The sequence below is a fragment of the Ranitomeya variabilis genome, chromosome 4 (assembly GCF_051348905.1).
Source record: "Ranitomeya variabilis isolate aRanVar5 chromosome 4, aRanVar5.hap1, whole genome shotgun sequence".
Lineage (NCBI taxonomy): Eukaryota > Metazoa > Chordata > Amphibia > Anura > Dendrobatidae > Ranitomeya > Ranitomeya variabilis.
This window is the reverse complement of record NC_135235.1, coordinates 219288971-219310627: the sequence shown is the minus strand read 5'-3', so window position 1 is coordinate 219310627 and position 21657 is coordinate 219288971. Positions and strand designations below refer to the sequence as shown.

General features: G+C 47.9%; 1 protein-coding gene across 1 annotated transcript; it reads left to right on the top strand.

Annotated features, from left to right (window-relative positions):
- Positions 1 to 351: 351 nt before the first annotated feature.
- LOC143768663 (uncharacterized) lies at positions 352 to 7381 on the top strand. The gene is made up of 5 exons (XM_077257306.1): positions 352 to 438; positions 3590 to 3703; positions 4141 to 4284; positions 5864 to 5977; positions 6801 to 7381. Exons 1-5 carry the CDS (start codon positions 387 to 389, stop codon positions 7073 to 7075), a joined length of 699 nt encoding a protein of 232 aa, XP_077113421.1. The 5' UTR covers positions 352 to 386; the 3' UTR covers positions 7076 to 7381.
- The last annotated feature ends 14276 nt before the right edge of the window (positions 7382 to 21657 follow it).

Sequence of the window (21657 nt, the reverse complement as noted above, 5' to 3'; positions counted from 1 at the left end):
TTGGTGGTGTTTTGTAATGGGGTGAAATCATGGAAAGAAGGGGAAGGAGTGCATTGAAAAGAAAAACATGCTACAATAAGTGTAATAAATTCCTAAAAAGTATCAATGATATATATTTATCTGACATCTGTACTTGACCTCATGGGTTAAACCAGCTTTTCAACTTTTGGAATTTAACAACTAAATTTCAATGTCTTCAATCATAAAAATGGAATTAGTCTTAAGGTCTATCTGACAATTAAGTGCTGAATAATGTAATTACAAATATACGTCTATAATATACAAACTACACAATAAAATAACCAGTTGCATTCAGTCTACAGTATAAAAGACATACCAGACTTGCTAACAGAAAGACACAACACTGCGCTGTGTGAGCTGCTAAGATGAACAACCTTACTTTATTTTCCTGTCTAGTACTGGCCCTGATTCATGGTGGTAAGTTTTAGGCAAATTTATGCAGAACTGTTTCTGATAAAACGTAGGTCTTGTGGGGTGTTCCCTGTATACAACAGCTTTTGTGGGGTGTTTCCAATATACGGCAGGTCTTGTGGGGTGTTCTCGGTATACGGCAGGTCTTTTGGGGTGTTCCCAGTATGCGGCAGGTCTTGTGGGGTGTTCCCTGTATACGACGGGTCTTGTGGGGTGTTTCCAGTATACGGTAGGTCTTGTGTGGTGTTTCCAGTATATGGCAGGTCTTGTGGGGTGTTCCCGGTATACGGCAGGTCTTGTGGGGTGTTCCCGGTATATGGCAGATCTTTTGGGGAGTTCCCAGTATGTGGCAGGTCTTGTGGAGTGTTCCCTGTACACGACAGGTCTTGTGGGGTGTTTCCAGTATACGGTAGGTCTTGTGTGGTGTTTCCAGTATAAGGTAGGTCTTGTGGGGTGTTTCCAGTATACAGCACATCTCGTGGGGTGTTCCCGGTATATGGCAGGTCTTGTGTGATGTTCCTAGTATACAGCAGGTCTTGTGGAGTGTTGCCATTATAAGGCAGGTATTGTGGGGTGTTCCCGGTATATGGCAGGTCTTGTGTGATGTTCCTAGTATACAGCAGGTCTTGTGGAGTGTTGCCATTATACGGCAGGTCTTGTGGGGTGTTCGCGGTATATGGCAGGTCTTGTGTGATGTTTCTAGTATACAGCAGGTCTTGTGGAGTGTTCCCAGTATACGGCAGGTCTTGTGGGGTGTTCCCTGTATACAGCAGGTCTTGTGAGGTGTTCCCAGTATACAGCGGGTCTTGTGGGGTGTTCCCAGTATACCATAGGTCTTGTGGAGTGTTCCCGGTATATGACAGATCTTTTGGGGTGTTCCCAGTATGCGGCAGGTCTTGTGGGGTGTTTCCAGTATACGGTAGGTCTTGTGGAGTGTTCCCAGTATATGGCAGGTCTTGTGTGATGTTCCTAGTATACAGCAGGTCTTGTGGAGTGTTCACAGTATACGGCAGGTCTTGTGGGGTGTTCCCAGTATACATCAGGTCTTGTGGGGTGTTCCCAGTATACGGCAGGTCTTGTGGGATGTTCCCAGTATACGGCAGGTCTTGTGGGGTGTTTCCAGTATACAGCAGGTCTTGTGGGGTATTCCCAGTATACAGCAGGTCTTGTGGGGTGTTCTCAGTATACAGCAGGTTTTGTGGGGTGTTCCCAGTATACAGCAGGTCTTGTGGGGTTTTCCATTATATGGCAGGTCTTGTGGGGTGTTCCCAGTATACGGCAGGTCTTGTGGGGTGTTTCCAGTATACAGCAAGTCTTGTGGGGTGTTTCCAGTATACGGTAGGTCTTGTGGGGTGTTTCCAGTATACGGTAGGTCTTGTGGGGTATTTCCAGTATGCGGTAGGTCTGTGGGGTGTTTCCAGTATACAGCAGGTCTTGTGGAGTGTTCCCAGTATACGGCAGGTCTTGTGGGGTGTTCCTGGTATATGGCAGGTCTTGTGTGATGTTCCTAGTATACAGCAGGTCTTGTGGAGTGTTCCCAGTATACGGCAGGTCTTGTGGGGTGTTCCCAGTATATGTCAGGTCTTGTGGGGTGTTCCCAGTATACGGCAGGTCTTGTGGGGTGTTTCCAGTATACAGAAGGTCTTGTGGGGTGTTCCCAGTATACAGCAGGTCTTGTGGGGTGTTCCCAGTATATGGAAGGTCTTGTGGGGTGTTACCAGTATATGGCAGGTTTTGTGGGGTGTTTCCAGTATACATCAAGTCTTGTGGGGTGTTTCCAGTATATGGTAGGTCTTGTGGGGTGTTTCCAGTATACGGTAGGTCTTGTGGGGTATTTCCAGTATGCGGTAGGTCTGTGGGGTGTTTCCAGTATACAGCAGGTCTTGTGGAGTGTTCCCAGTATACGGCAGGTCTTGTGGGGTGTTCCTGGTATATGGCAGGTCTTGTGTGATGTTCCTAGTATACAGCAGGTCTTGTGGAGTGTTCCCAGTATACGGCAGGTCTTGTGGGGTGTTCCCAGTATATGTCAGGTCTTGTGGGGTGTTCCCAGTATACGGCAGGTCTTGTGGGGTGTTCCCAGTATACGGCAGGTCTTGTGGGGTGTTTCCAGTATACAGAAGGTCTTGTGGGGTGTTCCCAGTATACAGCAGGTCTTGTGGGGTGTTCCCGGTATATGGAAGGTCTTGTGGGGTGTTCCCAGTATACGGCAGGTCTTGTGGGGTGTTTCCAGTATACAGAAGGTCTTGTGGGGTGTTCCCAGTATACAGCAGGTCTTGTGGGGTGTTCCCGGTATATGGAAGGTCTTGTGGGGTGTTACCAGTATATGGCAGATTTTGGGGGGTGTTACCAGTATACGGCAGGTTATGTGGGGTGTTCCCAGTATACGGCAGGTCTTGTGGGGTGTTCCCAGTATACAGCAGGTCTTTTGGGGGTGTTCCCCCAGTATATAGCAGGTCTTGTGGGGTGTTCCCAGTATACAGCAGGTCTTGTGGGGTGTTCCCAGTATAGGGCAGGTCTTGTGAAGTGTTCCATGTATACGGCAGGTCTTGTGGGGTGTTGCCAGAATACAGCAGGTCTTGTGGGGTTCAAGAAGGCACTACGCCGAAACGCACGTTGGGGTGGGTGGCACCATGGTCTCTCAGGTAATTCCCCGTGCACTTATGTACTTTAGTTCTATGGTCTTTGCTCAAGCTCTTTCTTCTATTGTGGCAGTTAGCCTTTAGGGATTTCTCTTATACTGCTAGTATGCCCACACTCTTGGATATATGGTTATCTATATTACTTATATTGGCACACTTTGTGGTACATTGTACTTGCACTTTTTGAGCTAATATGTTTATTAATGTTTACCTTGCCTGTACTTTCTTTTTTGCCTGTTTCCAACCGTGGTCCTATCACTTTGGCTTACCATTGTAATTTCTTTGTTATCCTTCTTATGTGATTTCATTGTTTTCTCAATAAAGTTTTAACTTTTTGGTACCTTGGTTCCTAGCTCTGCTTTTCTTCTCATATGATTATCATTCTGTGATCTTAGGCCTAAAAGGTATTGTGAGCTGTTCAGACCACATCATTATCTTGCACGCACGGTCCATTCTCTGTGATTACATTCATTTTAATTACTTTTATACTAAAATAATTAATTTTCTGCCTCCTGCAGGTCATTGTCTCGTTTGCACCACTTGCATTAATGCAACAAGCCCTACATGTACCGGACCTGAAACAACCTGTGAAAGCGAAGAATTGTGCTATGCGTCAATTACTAGGAATTCTGGTAGGTTAATTGAGAGAAATGAGCCACTAATCTAATACTACGTCATAACCAAAATGGACCAAAAGACCCATACAAAATTAATCAAAACAATATTTATCGGAGCCCCCAAATATTGAAATAAACCTATAAATAACTCGTTAATGTTGATGATTATGGTTTGCAGCTAATGAATAATATACGCGTCTCACTTTTTGTATTGAAGAACTGAAATAAGTTAACTTTTTGATGATATTCTAATTTTGTGAGAAGCACCTGTATATATATATATATATATATATATATATATATATATATTCTAATGTCACTTCAGTAAATTTATTGTTTTGTGTGTGATTGTAGTTTCAAATATTGTTAAAGTACTTCGACAGTCGTTTTACTTTGGTACTTTTGTTTATTATATCACCATTACCAGTTTAGTTGTAATTTTTCTTTTTTAGGTACAAGTTCCGCCAGCATTGTCAGAGGGTGTGCTAACCCCCAGTACTGTAACTACTTCTACTCCTATTGGTCTGGATTTGATAAAATAGACATATTGAATTCCTGCTGCAGTGATGCCAATTGTGTCGTACCAGACTCTACTTGTAAGTATACTGGATTTATTTTTTTATATACATTCAGATGTCTCCAAGGTTTATTTGTTTCTGTGCCCTAATGTTTCAATACCGTTAGTACTGAAGTTAGGAAGATGACAAATGGGGGACTTGAGTGGTTCCCACCTCCTTAGCCTTCAAGTCAATCAGTCTTTTAAACTATCCTAATAGGGTGTGCCACAGTTGATGATTAAATGGCCATCGTGGTGGACAAACCTTTGGCCTCATGTGGTCATCAACAAGTTGTGTCACCCTTAGAATTTGGCAGACAACCGTAGATTCAGTCCGATTGCATTCCGACCAAACATCTGTACCAATGTTAGTCTATTGGACCATGCGCATGTTCATGGCTATTGATCCGTGGAATATAAATCGGAATGTGGTCTGATTTTCATGGACAGACCGAATGGAGAAGGTTGAGAAATTTTATTTTTCTCCTCATTTAATAAAATAGGATCATACTGTGATCAGAGTCGAAATTGATTGGCAAAATCAAACCTATTTTTTCAGATGTGACCCTAGTCTTATGTCCAGTTCACCTATTTTCCATGAGTAAAACACATAAAACAAGATAACTCAACAAATAGAAAATGTCCAAAACAAAGTGGGTTTTATGTAAATCATCACATACCAAAACAAAAAAAAGCAATAAAAATGCATGTAAAAAAACAATAAAAATTGCTAAAAAAAAATACAAGCAGCCTAAATTACCTAATTGGTGCAGAAATTGTGCAAAAGTGCAAAAATTATTCATCTAAGGAACTTGTCCTTATAGCTAGAGTCTAGAACAAAAGGCAATATTAGAAACATTAACATCAAGTGGACACCACTGAATATAATCATAAAGATCAAATAGGGAGGGAGAATAGAAGGACAAAGTAATCTGAATATTATTTAAATTATTTACGTAACTTTTGCGCTTCTATTATCCCATTGCTAATTAATCTTTATGAACTTATCCTTATAGTCATGGAATGTTTTTTTTTAATTAATTTCTATAATTTTTGTTATTTAATTGTCTGTAAAAATAAAAAGAGAGACAAGTCCGATGTCCGTTATTGATCCGATTTCGGCAGTAAAAACTCTATTTCAAATGGGTTCATGAAAAAAATAGAAAAGCACTTGGATGTCATCATTTTGTCTATTTTTAATGGTTAACTGGTATGAGAACCTGCAATTTTTGTTTTCCTTTGCATGTACAGTACTAGTCAAAAGTTTGGACGCACAAACAAAAAATGTCGATATTGCCTCTGCTCCGTGTTGATTTTTGTGGCCAACACGTAATGCATCATTTCACCTGTGGTGGCGCTGCAGGAAAATGTCACACTTGTAGAACCACAGATTATGGCTGATCAGTGGGGTGACAACTGTGGGACAAAGTGTGGTCTGTTATTTTTCTAAAGGGACCCATGTATAAAAAACAGAAAAACTAAATCAGAGCGTATGGTGTTGCTTATTAGGCTAATCACCCGGAGCTCAATAGAAATCCCAAGAAGGAGTAATTATAGTAATTAAGTTGCAAATCTTGTTTATTCCTCTTAATCTATTATTTTTATTTGTCTTTTTGCAGTCACCCCAAATGGATTCCAGTGTCCTTCATTAGCTTCTGCAGTAAATAAAACGTCACAAGTTCTGCAATGTCTAGGAAATCAGAACAATTGCTTCAATATAACCGAAAACTCAGGTAATTACAAGAGTTCTGGAAGTCGATGAAACCGAAAAGTTGTCTACGCTATCGGGGTCATATGTGGAGGCTCAAGTTCTCACGGGAATGTTCAATATCTGGTTGATGAAAATGAATAATTATAATATTAGTAATTGCTTGGAAGTGTCTTAAAATGTCAGGTTGGCACCGTTACACTGATTACAATGATGCCTGGTGATGAAATCTGTCTTGTGGTTCTTGTTTAATCTGTGTTTTCAGTTAATGAGATGTTTGTGGCGGTCTGTGAACGGAGCTGTAGGCGGTCTGTGGGCAGGGTTGTAGGCGGAGTCTCTATGTGATGCTCTGCTTAGGCATTCATACTGATGGCTTATGACAGGTCACTGATCCCTCACTGGCCTGCCCCCTATTTTACATGTTGAATATAATATGTATTGAAAAAAAAAATCACATTCACAAGGCAGGTGGCGATGTCAGGATCGTAAATATAATATGTATTAAATTATTTTATTTAGGGATATAAATTTATTCTGGAAAAAAAAATCTTTCTCAAAATGGCGCCCGGCTGTGCCGGCTCAGTAGAGTATGGCGGCTACCTGATAGATGCATCCAATAGATGCTACTGCGCATGCGCCGTTGGCACCATCATGGTCGGGACAATTTTGTTTTCCTCTAGCAAAATGGCAGCGGCGGTATCTGCGCAGCAGCATCTATCGGATCTCTGTTCAACATTTATACTCTCCACAATCCTCTCCAAAATGTTGTTTGATGATAATAATATTAAGAGTAATAATAATAATGTGCCATAACTTACAAAATGTTCTAATTTCACTTTATTTTATAGGTGAGTCTGTACTTGGCTGCGCTTCTGACAATTTCTGTTCCACATACTCTTCAATTTCGGCAACTATAACATGTAGGAAAGCAGCATCCACAACTACGACGACAACAACGACAACAACCACAACAACAGCAACTACTACTACTACTACTACTACGGCAGCGTCTTCTGGGGGTCTCAGTAGTTGGCCGTTTACTCCATCCAGTAGGACTGACGCTGCCTTATATTTTAAGGGTCTCTTTTTTCTGTTTGGACTTTTTTTCTGTATATTCATCTGAGGAATTTGTAAACTTTTATATGTAACATAAAATGTAAGAAAAGGACAAATTAATAAATATTTATCAGTGAGCAGAACAAATATTTAAAGCAGGAGATGATAGAAAATGTCTCATTAATATATCATTTATGAATAACGAGACACTTACCTGATCGCTTGTTTTCTATAGTAAATATCTGTTGACCAATTATCCAAAATTGATTTTATACAATAGACATAAAATGCATAAAAATGAGAATTTCTAGGAATGTAAAATTCAATATCACAAATGATGTGCACTGCAAATATTAAAAAAATATAGCTGAGGATTACTGCGTATGCATGGTTTTATTTTTTTTCCCCAGTGTCAGCGCCACCTTTATCTATAGGTTGTGTCTGGTATTGCAGATAATCCCTATTTAGAGTTGAGCTCTAGTCCCAGTGTGAGCCTGTGATAAAAGTGCTAAAAAAACAGCTAATATAAGAATATTTTATGTTTGGTAGTTGTTTATTATTTCCCTTTGGTTATATTATTTGGAGCGGCCCCCAAACGCAAGACAGCGGGATACTCGGTACCGGGTCTCTCGGTTCTGAGGATGTCACGGTGGCCCGACCCGGTCCGTGGTCCTGCTAAGGGGCGCCCAATAAAAGGTGTAGGTGGTGGTGTAGGTCGCAGTAAATAACGAGGACACAGGGTTGCAGTCTCTTTACCTCTTTACTGAAGGCTTCGGCATCCGCAATCCAGAGCACTGCTAACAGGGCTGGCTGAGACCGGCCGGTCCGAAGGCACATCCAGAGTTCCCTTTGCAGGTGGAAATCAGTGCCTACCTACTAGCGCCTGGGTGTTGTAGTACTTCCCTGCTGAGCACCACGGGATAGTCCTCACAACTGTTGTGTATGTTTCTGTTCTTTCTCTCCGTCCCCCAGATGATATGGATAGGACGCACCCGTATGAGGGGGTAGGCCTGGAGTTATTTTATAGGACCCTAGAGACGCCCCTCTCCCACAATTGCCTCCGTTGTCTTCATTAGGTGATTAAGGTGAGGCAGCCCACCTAAAGTTGACTGCCCTGCCGTTGGTTTGAAGTAATGCGTGGAGGCCAATACTTCCTTGGCGTTCCGGCCACCGGCTACGCGCCTCAGTAGGATGTTGCCGATCTCGGGGCACGACTCCTACTGGTTCTATCACCTTTGTGCTGTGATCTCGTTTCTCACTTCTCCACAATATACTTCGCTTCATGTCCTTTCTTAAGATGCCGCCGCAATGAAGTGCAGGCGCGGCTCCGTAACGATCTGTCCTGTTCGCTAGGCCTCTGCCAGGATCCCACCCCTGACAGGGACCCCCCTGAATCTTCCCAAGCAACCTCTTCTCTCACTAGGTGTTGCCTGGGCAAAACCCAGTCAGCTTCTCTCTAACTTCCTATCCAACCCCGAGTTTTACCAAAGTGTGAGGAGTGGCCTAATCATAGAACCCTTTGCTCCCCCTGGTGGCCGGAGTGTGAAGTGTAGTGTGTGACTGTGATACCTGGTCAGGTGAACTCCTTAAGTGCCATCAGACGTACCATCACTCCCCTTAGTGGCGGAGCGACAGTACTGCAACGACCAGGACTCTGGGGAGCTGCATTATACAGACAAGAGTTTGAGTGAATTTCTAATAATAATACTCACCTTCAGAATCTGGTCTCCTCCATGCGGTCCTCGGCACATCTGCTTACCACCACCATTTGCAATTTAGTGGTCAAGACCTTCAGGACCAGGATGACTCTACTAATGGACATCTGTTTAGTGGGTGGGACCTCCAGGACCAGAATAACCCTGGTCATGGACACAGGTTTAGGGGGAAGGACCTGCAGGACCAGGATGATGAAACAGCTAATTTAGTAATATTTTATATTTGGTTGTTGTTTATTATTTTCTTTTGGTGATATTACACAGACTAGAGGTTGGGTGAAATTTCTAATAATAATATTCATCGTCCATGAATCTGGTCTCCATCACGCGGTTCTTAGCACATTTGCTTATGGAGCGCCCCCAGTAGGGCAATGGGGTACTCGGTATCGGGTCCTTCGGTTCTCAGTGGGGATTGTCACGGTGGTTGACCCGGTCCGTGGCCCTAGGGACGTCGTTGTAAATGGGGGAAAGGTCTTTAAAGGCATAATGTTCGTGACACCACCTGTGGTATTCGGTCAGGGTGACCAACGCTGCTTAGGGGTCCGCTGGGGTGATGTGATGGCAGCTAGATGGTATACCTTCCCACAGGTGAAGTGTATCCCCAGGGCTTCCCAGAGTGTAGATGGTGGATGGTGTAAGGCGCAGTGAAGAACGAGGACACAAGGTTTCTGTCTCTTTACCTTTACTGAAGGCTTCAGCATCCACGGCCAGGGTACAGAGCACAGGGTAGGCAGAGTCCAGCCGGTCTGAAGGCAAATCCAGAGTCTCCTTATCCAGGTGGAAATCAGTAGCCTTCCTCTAGCACCTGTGTGTTGTAGTACCTCCCTGCTGAGCTTCTCGGTAAGGTCCTCACAACTGATGTTGGTGTTCTAGATGTTATTTCTCTTTCTCTCTGTCCCCCTGATGGAATGGATAGGACAAAACCATATGACCGGTGACCTGAGGCTTTTTATAGGGACTCTATCACGCCCCGGCCCCCACAAGTTGCCATCGTGACTCCTGTGTATAAGGTCGGGCAACTAATATGGAACTAGCTGTCCTGCCGGTCTTTGGAGCCAGGCTTGGAGACGTTGACTCTCTCAGTGTTCCGGCTACCAGGTCCTGCGCCTCAGAAAGGAGGCAGCCTTTTGCAGGGCAGAAGTCCTTCTGGTTTCCTCTCCTTTTGCTATGACTTCGTTTCTCACCCTCCGCAATACAATTCTCTTCTAATGTCTCTTTCTTAGGATGCTGCCGCACGTGGGGCAGGCGCAGCTCCGTGGCCTTCTGGCTAGGCCTCTGACAGGATCCCACCCCTGTCAGGGACCCCTCTGTCTGCAGCTCTTTGATGTTCCTCCTTCCCCTCTGTCTGCCTGACAGGTGTTGCCTGGGTGAAGCCCAGTCAGCGTCTGACTAACTTCCTATCCAGACCACCAGTTTTACCTAGTTGTGAGGAGTGCCCTAATAGATAGGAGCCCCTGGTGGGCTGGAGTGTGAAGTGTGTTGTGTGGTTTGTGATACCTGGTAAAGAGATCTCCTTTATTGCCTTCAGACGTAATATCACTCCCCCTGGTGGGAGAACTACATTACTGCAACGACCAGGACTCTGGGGCGCTGCATTAACCGTCACAGAGTGCTGTTTAGGGGTCAGAACCTCCAGGACCAGGACTACTCTGTGCATGTACACCTGTTTAGGGGGTGGGACCTCCAGAACCAGGATGACTATGCGCATGAACACCTGTTTAGGGGTCAGGACATCCAGGACCATAATAACTCTGCTCATGGACAGCTGTTTAGGGGGCAGGACCTCCAGGACCATGACGACTCTGCTCATGGACTCCTGTTTAGGGGGTAAGACCTCCAGGACCATGATTACTCTGTACATGGACACATAGATGTTTAGGGGGCAGGACCTCCAAGACCAGGATGACTATGCGCATGGACACCTGTTTAGGGGTGGGACCTCCAGGACCAGTACGACTGTGCACATGGACACCTGTTTAGGGGGTGGGACCTGCAGGACCAGGATGACTCTGCAAATGAACACCTATTTAGGGGGCAGGACCTCCAGGGCCAGGACGACTCTGCGCATGGACATCTGTTTTGGAACTATACTTAAAAGAATGTGTGAATAAAATCAAATGCATCCTGTCTAATCGGAGAAAGAGGACAATGAAGATAAATAAATACTAATTTTCACTCATTGCATTACTTTTCTTATGATTGACTAAACTTTCAATTTGTGCAATATTTTTAAAGTATTTTTCTCAGACTAGAAAGTTATGACACTTTGTAAATCACTTTATTAAGGAATTTGTCTTCATTCCTGTAAAAAATGAAATTGCATATAATTGGCTGCCAAACCCCTGCTTTTCCCCAGTCTATTTCCCTGCCTTTCAGCAGAATATACTCATTTGGAGTACAGATGATGGCAGTGATGGGTTAGTGCCTGTCTCCTCTTCTTATCAGAATCATTTCCCATAATTAGTGACACAGGTGTTAATCTGACTCATCACTGCCATCACCTGTACTCCAAATGAGTATGCTCTGACATCAATGTAGCTTAGGGCAGGCAAATTGGTTTCCAACCCCCTTCTTTCTCCCAGTCTATTTGCCTTCAGCTGCATTGATATCGGAACACACTTATTTGGAGTACGGATGTTTGCAGTGATGGGTCAGTTCCTGTGTCTCACTAACTCTGGGGAGAAGCTGCTGCAGGAGATTATTCTTTAGTCTGGAGAATAAATGAGAAAGTCTTAAGGAAGAACCCCCGGTTGTCCATGTGTCATCTGTCAACTTGTCCAAAAGGAATTGTCCATTACATCACCACCAATTTGACGTATGTCCACAGTTTTTCTAGAGCCCTGTAAATTTTTCCGAGCAATGTACAGTAGTTCTGAAGATGCGACCATGGAGGGTATTATGGAAGAATAGATATAGATAATCCCTGTGTGTAGGTGCTGAGGTCATACTGAGAACGACGACGTGTGAGAACCACCCTCGGGCGCAGTCTCTTACTAATCACTGCATTCTTCTAGTGTCTTTGACCCAGCCTGGAGAAAGGAATCTTAAAGGGATGCTCCACCCAAAACAAGGTGTCTTTTTTAAAGACGTTGGAACACCAACTTTAAAGATAGCCATCCCGCAGATAAGCTGGGATGTACCGCCATATATTTCTCAAGGAAATCCATCATGTTCAGATGGTAAACTGCCCGGTGTGGATTGGAGCTCTCTGATAACCACATACCGGGGATTGCCTAGACAGGACACAACTTAAAAAAACTCTCACTGGTGAAAAGTATTAGATCCCTATAGATTTTTAGGTGAGAATTTTTTTTAACCCTTTCCTGACATGTGCCGTACATCTAAGGCGAAAGTCGGAAGCTGGTGTATGGAGTGGGCCCACCCCACACTCGACAGGTGATAGCTGTTACAGCCAGGACCTGCCTCCAACACTCGACAGGTGGCGCAGAGCTCTGTTAACTTTTTAAATGCCGCTGTCATACTATGACACCCCCGGCCGCATTCAGCACATCATTCCATGCACCCATCGGTGTGCCTGTCAAGTGATCGCCGATTGTCGGTGCTGGAGACCCTGTACAGAGCTCCCTCGAAACCCTGCCTGTGGTCGGGCTTCACAAGAGACAGTGATTTCTGCTATATGTAGCGATGCTGTGAAAAGCACAAATGATAGGACAAACACAACTAAAAAAAAAAAAATGACAAAAAGCATAAAAAAGTATAAAAGTTCAAACCACTTCTTTTTTCCCCAAGTAAAAATAAAGATAATACAAAAATAAAAAATACACATATGTGGTATCGCCACGTTCAGAAAAGTCAGATCTATCAAAATATAATAATAATGAAGCTGATTGGTAAACACCGTAAACGGAAAAAAAATCCAGAACGTCAAAATTAAATTTTTTTATCAGTGCAATACCACAAAAAATGCTATGACAAGCGAACAAAACATCACATCTATCCCAAAATGGTATCAATAAAAATGTTGTCTGTTCCTGCAAAAAATAAGTCATCGCAGAGCTCCATTGATGGAAAAATGCTAACGCTGCAGATCACAGAAAATGGCGACACGACTAGTGTTGAGCATTCCGATACCGCAAGTATCGGGTATCGGCCGATACTTGCGGTATCGGAATTCCGATACCGGGATTCCGATACTTGCCGCGTATCGGATACCGGAATCGGAAGTTCCAAGATTCAAAATGCAGAAATTCAGCCAATGAGAATGATTCCAAGTGTGGGCACATCCTGTTTAGCATGGAGGGCATGAAACTACTGGCAAGGCTGTGATTGGCTGCTGAAATGATGTCATGATGCAGTTTAAAAGTCGCTGGCGCCATTTTGCGATCACTCTGCTGTGAATTCAGTTAGTGACAGGACGCTGTTTGCTGACTGAGGGACAGTTTAGAGATAGCGATTTGCTTCTTTGTGCTTTCCAAAGGCTAATTTAGCAACCGCTGTGTTCACCTACTATTCACCTTGCTTTTGCCTTGTAGCGCTGTTTTCACAGCGATCTGCAAGGTCTGTGTGTGTGTGTGTGTGAGTGCAGCCCACTCTCTAGTCTGAGTGCAGCCACATAGGCCATCCATAGCTGGTTGTATTCAGTTCAGGGAGGGTGGTTCATTGCCTCATACTGTTCTTTTTTTTTTTTTTTTTTCAAGTAGTGTAGTCTGCTGCTAATTTATTCAAAAAAATCCTATTAGTGTCTTTCCACCCGTCTCCAGCTAATTTGTGGAAAAACACTACATAGGATAACGTAGAGGAGGGTTTTTGGGCCTTGCAGCGCCGTTTACGGCTGTCTGCACGGTCTCCGTGTGATTGCAGCTCGCCCTGTAGTCTGTGAGCAGCCATAGCCTGGTTGTCTCCAGCTCAGGGTTGTTCACTGCGTCATACCGCCAAATCAATTTTCATTTTGTTTTAAGTAGTGCAGGCTGCTGCACATTTTTTCAAAAAATTCCTATTAGTGTCTTTCCACCCGTCTCCAGCTAATTTGTGGAAAAACACTACATAGGATAACGTAGAGGAGGGTTTTTGGGCCTTGCAGCGCCGTTTACGGCTGTCTGCACGGTCTCCGTGTGACTGCAGCTCGCCCTGTAGTCTGTGAGCAGCCATAGCCTGGTTGTCTCCAGCTCAGGGTTCTTCACTGCGTCATACCGCCAAATCAATTTTCATTTTGTTTTAAGTAGTGCAGGCTGCTGCACATGTTTTCAAAAAAATCCTATTAGTGTCTTTCCACCCGTCTCCAGCTAACTTGTGGAAAAACACTACATAGGATAACGTAGAGGAGGGTTTTTGGGCCTTGCATCGCTGTTTACGTCTGTCTGCACGGTCTCCGTGTGACTGCAGCTCTATCCGTTGTCAGTTCAGCCCCCAGAAAATAAATAAATAATAAAGTTCACCAAACACACCAGTTACACCACTTTACATTTGTGTAGGCCACATTAGCTCATATTAAAGTCTAGTCCACACTTTAGAAAATTAGTGTTTCTTATACCTGTTAGGAGTTGCTCAGGAATAAGCACACAAAGCCGTTAGTACTTTTCTGCTTATCTTTATCAGTCAACCAAGATGAAGGCAGTGAGTAAGGCACGTGGGCGTGGGCGTGGGCGCGGAGCAGGGAGGGGACGTGGGGATTCTGTGCCTGCTGCGGGCACCGGTGACTCATCAGCACCCACTTTCACCAGGCAACAGTCATTCATGCGCAGCTTTGTGTCAGAGCGCCGTACACCGCTGCTACGTGAAGACCAAATTGAAGCCGTTGTCGGATGGATGGCAGCTAATGCATCAACTTCAATTAGTGCCACATCCTCTCAGACACAGAGCACTGGAGAGCAGCCATCTGTCTCTTCACCACCTGCCAAATTGCCCAGGCAGACAGAGAGCCCAGGACAGGAGCCGTCTCTACTTCTGTTCTCTGAATCTCTTGGCTTGGAAACAGGGGGCCAGCCAAGCAGCATTGGAGAAATGGAAGAAGAGGCAGGGTGCAGTGATGCCCAACAGCTTTTTCTCTCTTCCTCTGAAGAGGCGGGTGGGCCAGTGGCTCCGGTCACCACATCGCAGGCCGCATCAGCTGATGATGACACTCAGGTGCCACTTACTGGTGCGTGCTCTGCTGCTGAGACTACCCAGGAGGAGCAGTTGGGGGCAGAGGGTAGTGTAGATGATGAGGTCTTTGACCCATCTTGGCGTGAGGGACAGGAAGGTGTGGGAGCAGCTCTGAGGAAGAGATTCCCCGTACGGCCCAAAGAGGGAGAGGGAGGGGGAAGACTGCGGATCCTGCAGCCTCCGCTTTGGCACCCGTTAGGAGCATGTCTCTTCCAAAAGCCAAAAAGGGCGCTCCCAAGACTTGCAGTGCCTGGTCCTTTTTTGACACAGTTGCAGATGACATTTGCTATGTCAGATGCAAGGTGTGTCATCAAAAAGTCAAAAGAGGTCGAAATGTCAGCAGCCTCAATACCTCCAACATGTGGAAACATGTGCGGACCAGGCATGCGGCGTTGTTAGAAAAACACACTGAAGAGCTAGGCCAACCAACAGCGGCAGCTACCACCTCTTCATCTCGTGTTGCCTCTTCCTCCAGCTCACACGCAGCTGGTTCGGCTTCCTCCCAGGATCGCCGTGGAAGAACCTCTGGCCCTGTTGTCCAGAGACCCGCTGTAATTCCACCCGCAGCACCACTTTCCCAGTCATCCACACACTCCCAGCCCAGTCTACAGCCATCGGTAGTACAGGCATGGGAGAAAAGGAGGCCTTTCTCTTCAAACCACCCACGAGCACAGGCTCTGACTGCAGGCATTGCCAAACTTCTGTCACTGGAAATGCTGTCATTCAGGCTGGTGGAGACTGACAGCTTCCATGACTTGATGTCATTGGCAGTCCCCCAGTACAATGTGCCCAGCCGCTTTTACTTCAGCAGGCAAGCCGTCCCTGCCCTGCACAAGCATGTGGAGGGACACATAAAACACGCGCTACTGAACGCCGTCAGTAGCAAGGTCCACCTCACCACCGATGCGTGGACCAGTCAACATGGACAGGGGCGATACCTTTCCCTCACTGCCCATTGGGTTAATGTCGTTGAGCCGGGTACAGACCGTGCGAGTGGCGCAGGACGTGTCCTGCCCACTCCAAGGATTGCAGGAATCCATTCTGTACGCATTGACTCCTCCTCTTACACCAGTTCCTCAGAATCATCGCTGCAGGAGCCGTCACAGTCCACCTCCACATGGACCCGTGATGAACGTGTACCTGTTACGACCGACATGAGCACAGCCGTGGCCAAACGTCAACAGGCCGTCTTGAAATTAATTTTTTTGGGGAATCGTAGCCACACAGCGCAGGAGCTCTGGAATGCCATCAAGCAGGAGAGCGATGTGTGGTTTGTGCCAGCGAATCTCCAGCCAGGCATGGTAGTGTGTGATAATGGCCGAAATCTGGTGGCAGCTCTGGGCCTCGGCAACCTCACTCACATCCCATGTCTGGCACATGTGCTCAATTTGGTCGTGCAGAGCTTTTTGAGGGACTATCCGGATCTTGATGCACTGCTGCACAAGGTCCGCCTAGAGTGTGCTCACTTGCGGCGTTCCAGCACGGCAAAAGCGCGCATTGCGGCTCTGCAGCGCCGACACCGCCTGCCGGAACATCGCATCATATGTGACCTACCTACCAGGTGGAATTCCACGTTACATATGTTGGAGCGGTTGTGTGAGCAGCAGCAAGCTGTAATGGAGTACCAGCTGCTTCAGGCGCAAAGAAGTCGCACTCAGCGCCGTACAGACTTCACAACCACAGAGTGGGCCACTATGAATGACGTCTGCCAGGTTTTGCGTCCCTTTGATTATTCCACGCGGATGGCGAGTGCAGATGATGCACTAGTCAGCATGACTGTCCCCCTTATCTGCCTGCTTGAAAAATCACTGCAAGCGCTAAGGGATGATGTTGTGGAAGAGGTGGAGGATGAGGATTCACCATTTCCATCATCTTCTGGACAGTCAGCGCCACGTGGTTCCTCACAAACGCGTAGGCAGGGGACAGTTTGTGAGGAGGATGAGGAGGAGTCAATGGAGGAGGAAGACATCCGTCCAGAGGAGGGAGTTACCGAATTGTCCAGTACTCAGTGTGTACAGCGAGGGTGGGGTGATGACGAGCGGGCAGATATCACGCCTCCAGCAGGGGACAGCGTTTCTTGGGCAGTTGGCAGTCTGCAGCACATGGTGGATTACATGCTGCAGTGCCTGAGAAACGACCGCCGCATCGCCCACATTCTCAACATGTCTGATTATTGGGTGTTCACCCTCCTCGATCCTCGCTACCGGGACAACGTAGAAAGCCTCATCACACCGTTGAACCGGGAGCGAAAAATGCGGGAGTACCAAGACACACTGGTCAATTCCATCATCTTCTCCATTCCAACTGAGAGAAGTGCTGCTAGTGCATTCCAAAGCAGCTCAGTGCGTCCAGGCAGTGGTGGAGGCTCTGCACAAAGAGGGAGCAGAAGCAGTGCCTCTGCCCAAGGCAAGACCAGTATGGCCCAACTGTGGCACAGTTTTCTGTGCCCCCCACAAAAGTCTACACCATCACAGACGGCTCCAGTCAGCAGGAGGCAACGGTTCCATCAGATGGTGACAGACTACATGTCTTGCCCTCTTGCTGTACTCCCAGACGGCTCTTCCCCTTTCAAGTTTTGGGTCTCAAAGCTGGATACATGGCCAGAGCTAAGCCAGTATGCATTGGAGGTGCTGTCTTGCCCTGCGGCCAGTGTATTATCGGAACGTGTCTTTAGTGCTGCAGGTGGTGTACTAACTGACCGTCGCATGCGACTATCCTCCGATAACGTTGACCGGCTTACTTTCCTGAAAATGAACAAGGCCTGGATCTCGCAGGAATTTGCCACTTGTCAGCTGGTCCCTAATAGCATGCCACGGCCGTGACACCGCACAGTCAGAAGAAGCCGTAGGGAGATGAGTGAGAGGTGGAGGTTCAGATATGCACTGCGCATGTCCATGGATCTCAGGCCCCCAGTGGGATTAAATGAGAAGACAGTATGAGGCGGGCTCTCGGCCAGCGCGGCCGCACAGGCGCAGCCAGCCTGACACCAAATGATGTCAGAAGACGGGCAGCGCAAAATGTGTGCATGGACAAGGGCTAACCTAACAGCGCAGGCTCCGGGACTGATTCAAACAACGCTGAGGAGGCGGCGCACGGCGCCAAGGGGGTGAGAATGACGGCTGTGCTGTGTCACATCACAAAGGAAAGTTCCACCTACCGGACGGTATCACGGTAGGAGGGGACACTTTTTATAAGTGTTAGGTTCAGCATGTGCAAGGACCATAATTAAAAGAGCTAAGTTTACCTTTTCCAGCATTAGTGCTGTACACGATGGCTCTTTCAGCTACAAACGCCTGGGGGGGGGGTTAAAGTTTCCCTTTCAACTTGCTCCAGTGCAGGCTTCGGCCTACACTCTGCTCCCTCTCCTCCTCCTGCTGACCCTGGGCTCTAACACCGCCAGTTGGGGCCCAGATGTGCTAGCTGCACAGAGCCAAACACCAGCCAATGTGTCAGTGGGGTTCAGCACCGCCAGCTGTTCCCCTGCTGTGCAGCCGGCAACGTGTCCTGCAACTGCCACGCAGGCACAACAGACCCAAAGCTGCCGCCAGTGCAGGCTTCGGCCTACACTCTGCTCCATCTCCTCCTCCTGCTGACCCCGGGCTCTAACACCGCCAGTTGGGGCCCGGTACTGCTAGCTGCACAGAGAAAAACACCAGCCAATGTGTCAGTGGGGTTCAGCACCGCCAGCTGTTCCCCTGCTGTGCAGCCGGCATCGTGTCCTGCAAAAGCCACGCAGACACAAGAACTGAAATTGAAGGGAACCTGTCCCCCCTCCCCCAGGCGTTTGTACGTTTTTAAGGCCACCTTGTACAGCGGTAATGCTGCATGTGTGCAAGGTGGCTCATAAACGTATTCTCCTCGCACATGTGGAACTGAAAACACGTCTAAAATGTGTCCTCTGTGTGACCATTTAACCGTCCCGGTGGTGTGACTTTCCTTTGTAATGACACGCTGCAACCCCCTTGGTAGCGCTGCCCGTCTTCTGGCATCATTGTTTGGCTGCCTGCGCCTCTGCGGCCGCCCTGACCCACACAACGCCCCTCGGTGTCTTATTTATTGGGACTGTGAGGGTGTGATTGATGGGCATGAGCGGTGCATATCTTCGCCTGTTGTCACTCATCTCCTTCCGCCTTCTTCAGACTGTGCGGCTTCATGGCCGTGGCATGCGATAAGGGATCAGCTGACGCCGCACAGTCTGAAGCGGGTGTAAGGACCCGAGTGCGAGAGGCAAACATATGTGCTGCGCCAGGCCATGAATCCCAGCCCCGCAGTGTTTTAACAATGTTAAGACACTGCGGGGCTGGGATTCATGGTCATCGCGAACCGCACCGGCCGACATTACATGATGTCAGAAGATGGGCAGCGCTAACAGCGCTAGGCCAGGGGATAACACGACAGCGCAGACTCCTGTACAGCAAATAACAACGCTCAGGAGGCTGCACCCAGCACCAAGGTGGGATTCTTGACATCTGTGCTGCGTCTCATTACGAAGGGAACTCGCGCCTCCAACACAGTTTGACTGTATAAAGGGCTAAATGTTATACGTGTTTCATTCGGCGTGTGCAAGGAGAAAAATTAAAAGAGCAACCTTTGACTTGTGCGGCACTACTGCTGCATAAGCTGTGGCTCTTCTAGTTTGTAACCCCTGAGGGGGGGTTAAAGGTTACCTTTGAAATCGGTTCAATTAGGCTTCGGCCTACACTCTGCTCCACCGGCAGAGCCCGGGCTCCAACAACGCTAGTTGCTGTCCGGAAGTGCTGGCTGCACAGAGCCAAACACCTCGCCAATGTGTCAGTGGGGTTCAGCACCGCCATCTGTTCCCCTGCTGTGTAGCCGGCAACGTGTCCTGCGACCGCCACGCAGGCACAACAGACCCAAAGCTGCCGCCAGTGCAGGCTTCGGCCTACACTCCCCTCCCCCTTGCTCCTCCTCCTGCTCCTCCTCCTGCTGACCCTGGGCTCTAACACCACCAGTTGGGGCCTGGTACTGCTAGCTGCACAGAGAAAAACACCAGCCAATGTGTCAGTGGGGTCCAGCACCGCCAGCTGTTCCCCTGCTGTGTAGCCGGCAACGTGTCCTGCGACCGCCACGCAGGCACAACAGACCCAAAGCTGCCGCCAGTGCAGGCTTCGGCCTACACTCCCCTCCCCCTTGCTCCTCCTCCTGCTCCTCCTCCTGCTGACCCTGGGCTCTAACACCGCCAGTTGGGGCCCGGTACTGCTAGCTGCACAGAGAAAAACACCAGCCAATGTGTCAGTGGGGTCCAGCACCACCAGCTGTTCCCCTGCTGTGTAGCCGGCAACGTGTCCTGCGACAGCCACGCAGACACAAGAACTGAAATTGAAGGGAACCTGTCCCCCCTCCCCCAGGTGTTTCTATGTTTTACAGCCACCTCGTACAGCGGTAATGCTGCATGTGTGCAAGGTGGCTCATAAACGTATTCTCCTCGCACATGTGGAACTGAAAACACGTCTAAAATGTGTCCTCTGTGTGACCATTTAACCGTCCCGGTGGTGTGACTTTCCTTTGTAATGACACGCTGCAACCCCCTTGGTAGCGCTGCCCGTCTTCTGGCATCATTGTTTGGCTGCCTGCGCCTCTGCGGCCGCCCTGACCCACACAACGCCCCTCGGTGTCTTATTTATTGGGACTGTGAGGGTGTGATTGATGGGCATGAGCAGTGCATATCTTCGCCTGTTGTCACTCATCTCCTTCCGCCTTCTTCAGACTGTGCGGCTTCATGGCCGTGGCATGCGATAAGGGATCAGCTGACGCCGCACAGTCTGAAGCGGGTGTAAGGACCCGAGTGCGAGTTGCGAACATATGTGCTGCGCCAGGCCATGAATCCCAGCCCCGCAGTGTTTTAACAATGTTAAGACACTGCGGGGCTGGGATTCATGGTCATCGCGAACCGCACCGGCCGACATTAAATGAGGTCAGAAGATGGGCAGCGCTAACAGCGCTAGGCCGGGGGATAACACGACAGCGCAGACTCCTGTACAGCAAATAACAACGCTCAGGAGGCTGCACCCAGCACCAAGGTGGGATTCTTGACATCTGTGCTGCGTCTCATTACAAAGGGAACTCGCGCCTCCAACACAGTTTGACTGTATAAAGGGCTAAATGTTATACGTGTTTCATTCAGCGTGTGCAAGGAGCAAAATTAAAAGAGCAACCTTTGACTTGTGCAGCACTACTGCTGCATAAGCTGTGGCTCTTCTACTTTGTAACCCCTGAGGGGGGGTTAAAGGTTACCTTTGAAATTGGTTCAAGTAGGCTTCGGCCTACACTCTGCTCCCCCTGCAGAGCCCGGGCTCCAACACCGCCAGTTGGGGCCCGGTACTGCTAGCTGCACAGAGCCAAACACCAGCCAATGTGTCAGTGGGGTTCAGCACTGCCAGCTGTTCCCCTGCTGTGCAGCCGGCAACGTGTCCTGCAACTGCCACGCAGGCACAACAGACCCAAAGCTGCCGCCAGTGCAGGCTTCGGCCTACACTCTGCTCCATCTCCTCCTCCTGCTGACCCCGGGCTCTAACACCGCCAGTTGGGGCCCGGTACTGCTAGCTGCACAGAGAAAAACACCAGCCAATGTGTCAGTGGGGTTCAGCACCGCCAGCTGTTCCCCTGCTGTGCAGCCGGCATCGTGTCCTGCAAAAGCCACGCAGACACTTGCTCTTGTACCTTCTGCTCCCCATCCTGGTTCCAGTACCGTCAGCTGGTTCTGGGCAGAGCCTTTGGCTTAGGTGCCTCCCTCTGGGTATCCGAGTTCCACCAACGTCAGGTGTTCCTTGGTAGTGCTTTCAGGCACGGGTACCTCCTGCTTAGTAACCGG

What these genes read in the sequence shown, in the direction of transcription:
- LOC143768663 (XM_077257306.1), top strand. Translation starts at nt 387, where the DNA reads ATGAACAACCTTACTTTATTTTCCTGTCTAGTACTGGCCCTGATTCAT. An exon ending in ACTGGCCCTGATTCATGGTG is followed by an intron (nt 439 to 3,589) that starts GTAAGTTTTAGG and finishes TGCCTCCTGCAG; the next exon opens with GTCATTGTCTCGTTTGCACC. An exon ending in CAATATAACCGAAAACTCAG is followed by an intron (nt 5,978 to 6,800) that starts GTAATTACAAGA and finishes TTTATTTTATAG; the next exon opens with GTGAGTCTGTACTTGGCTGC.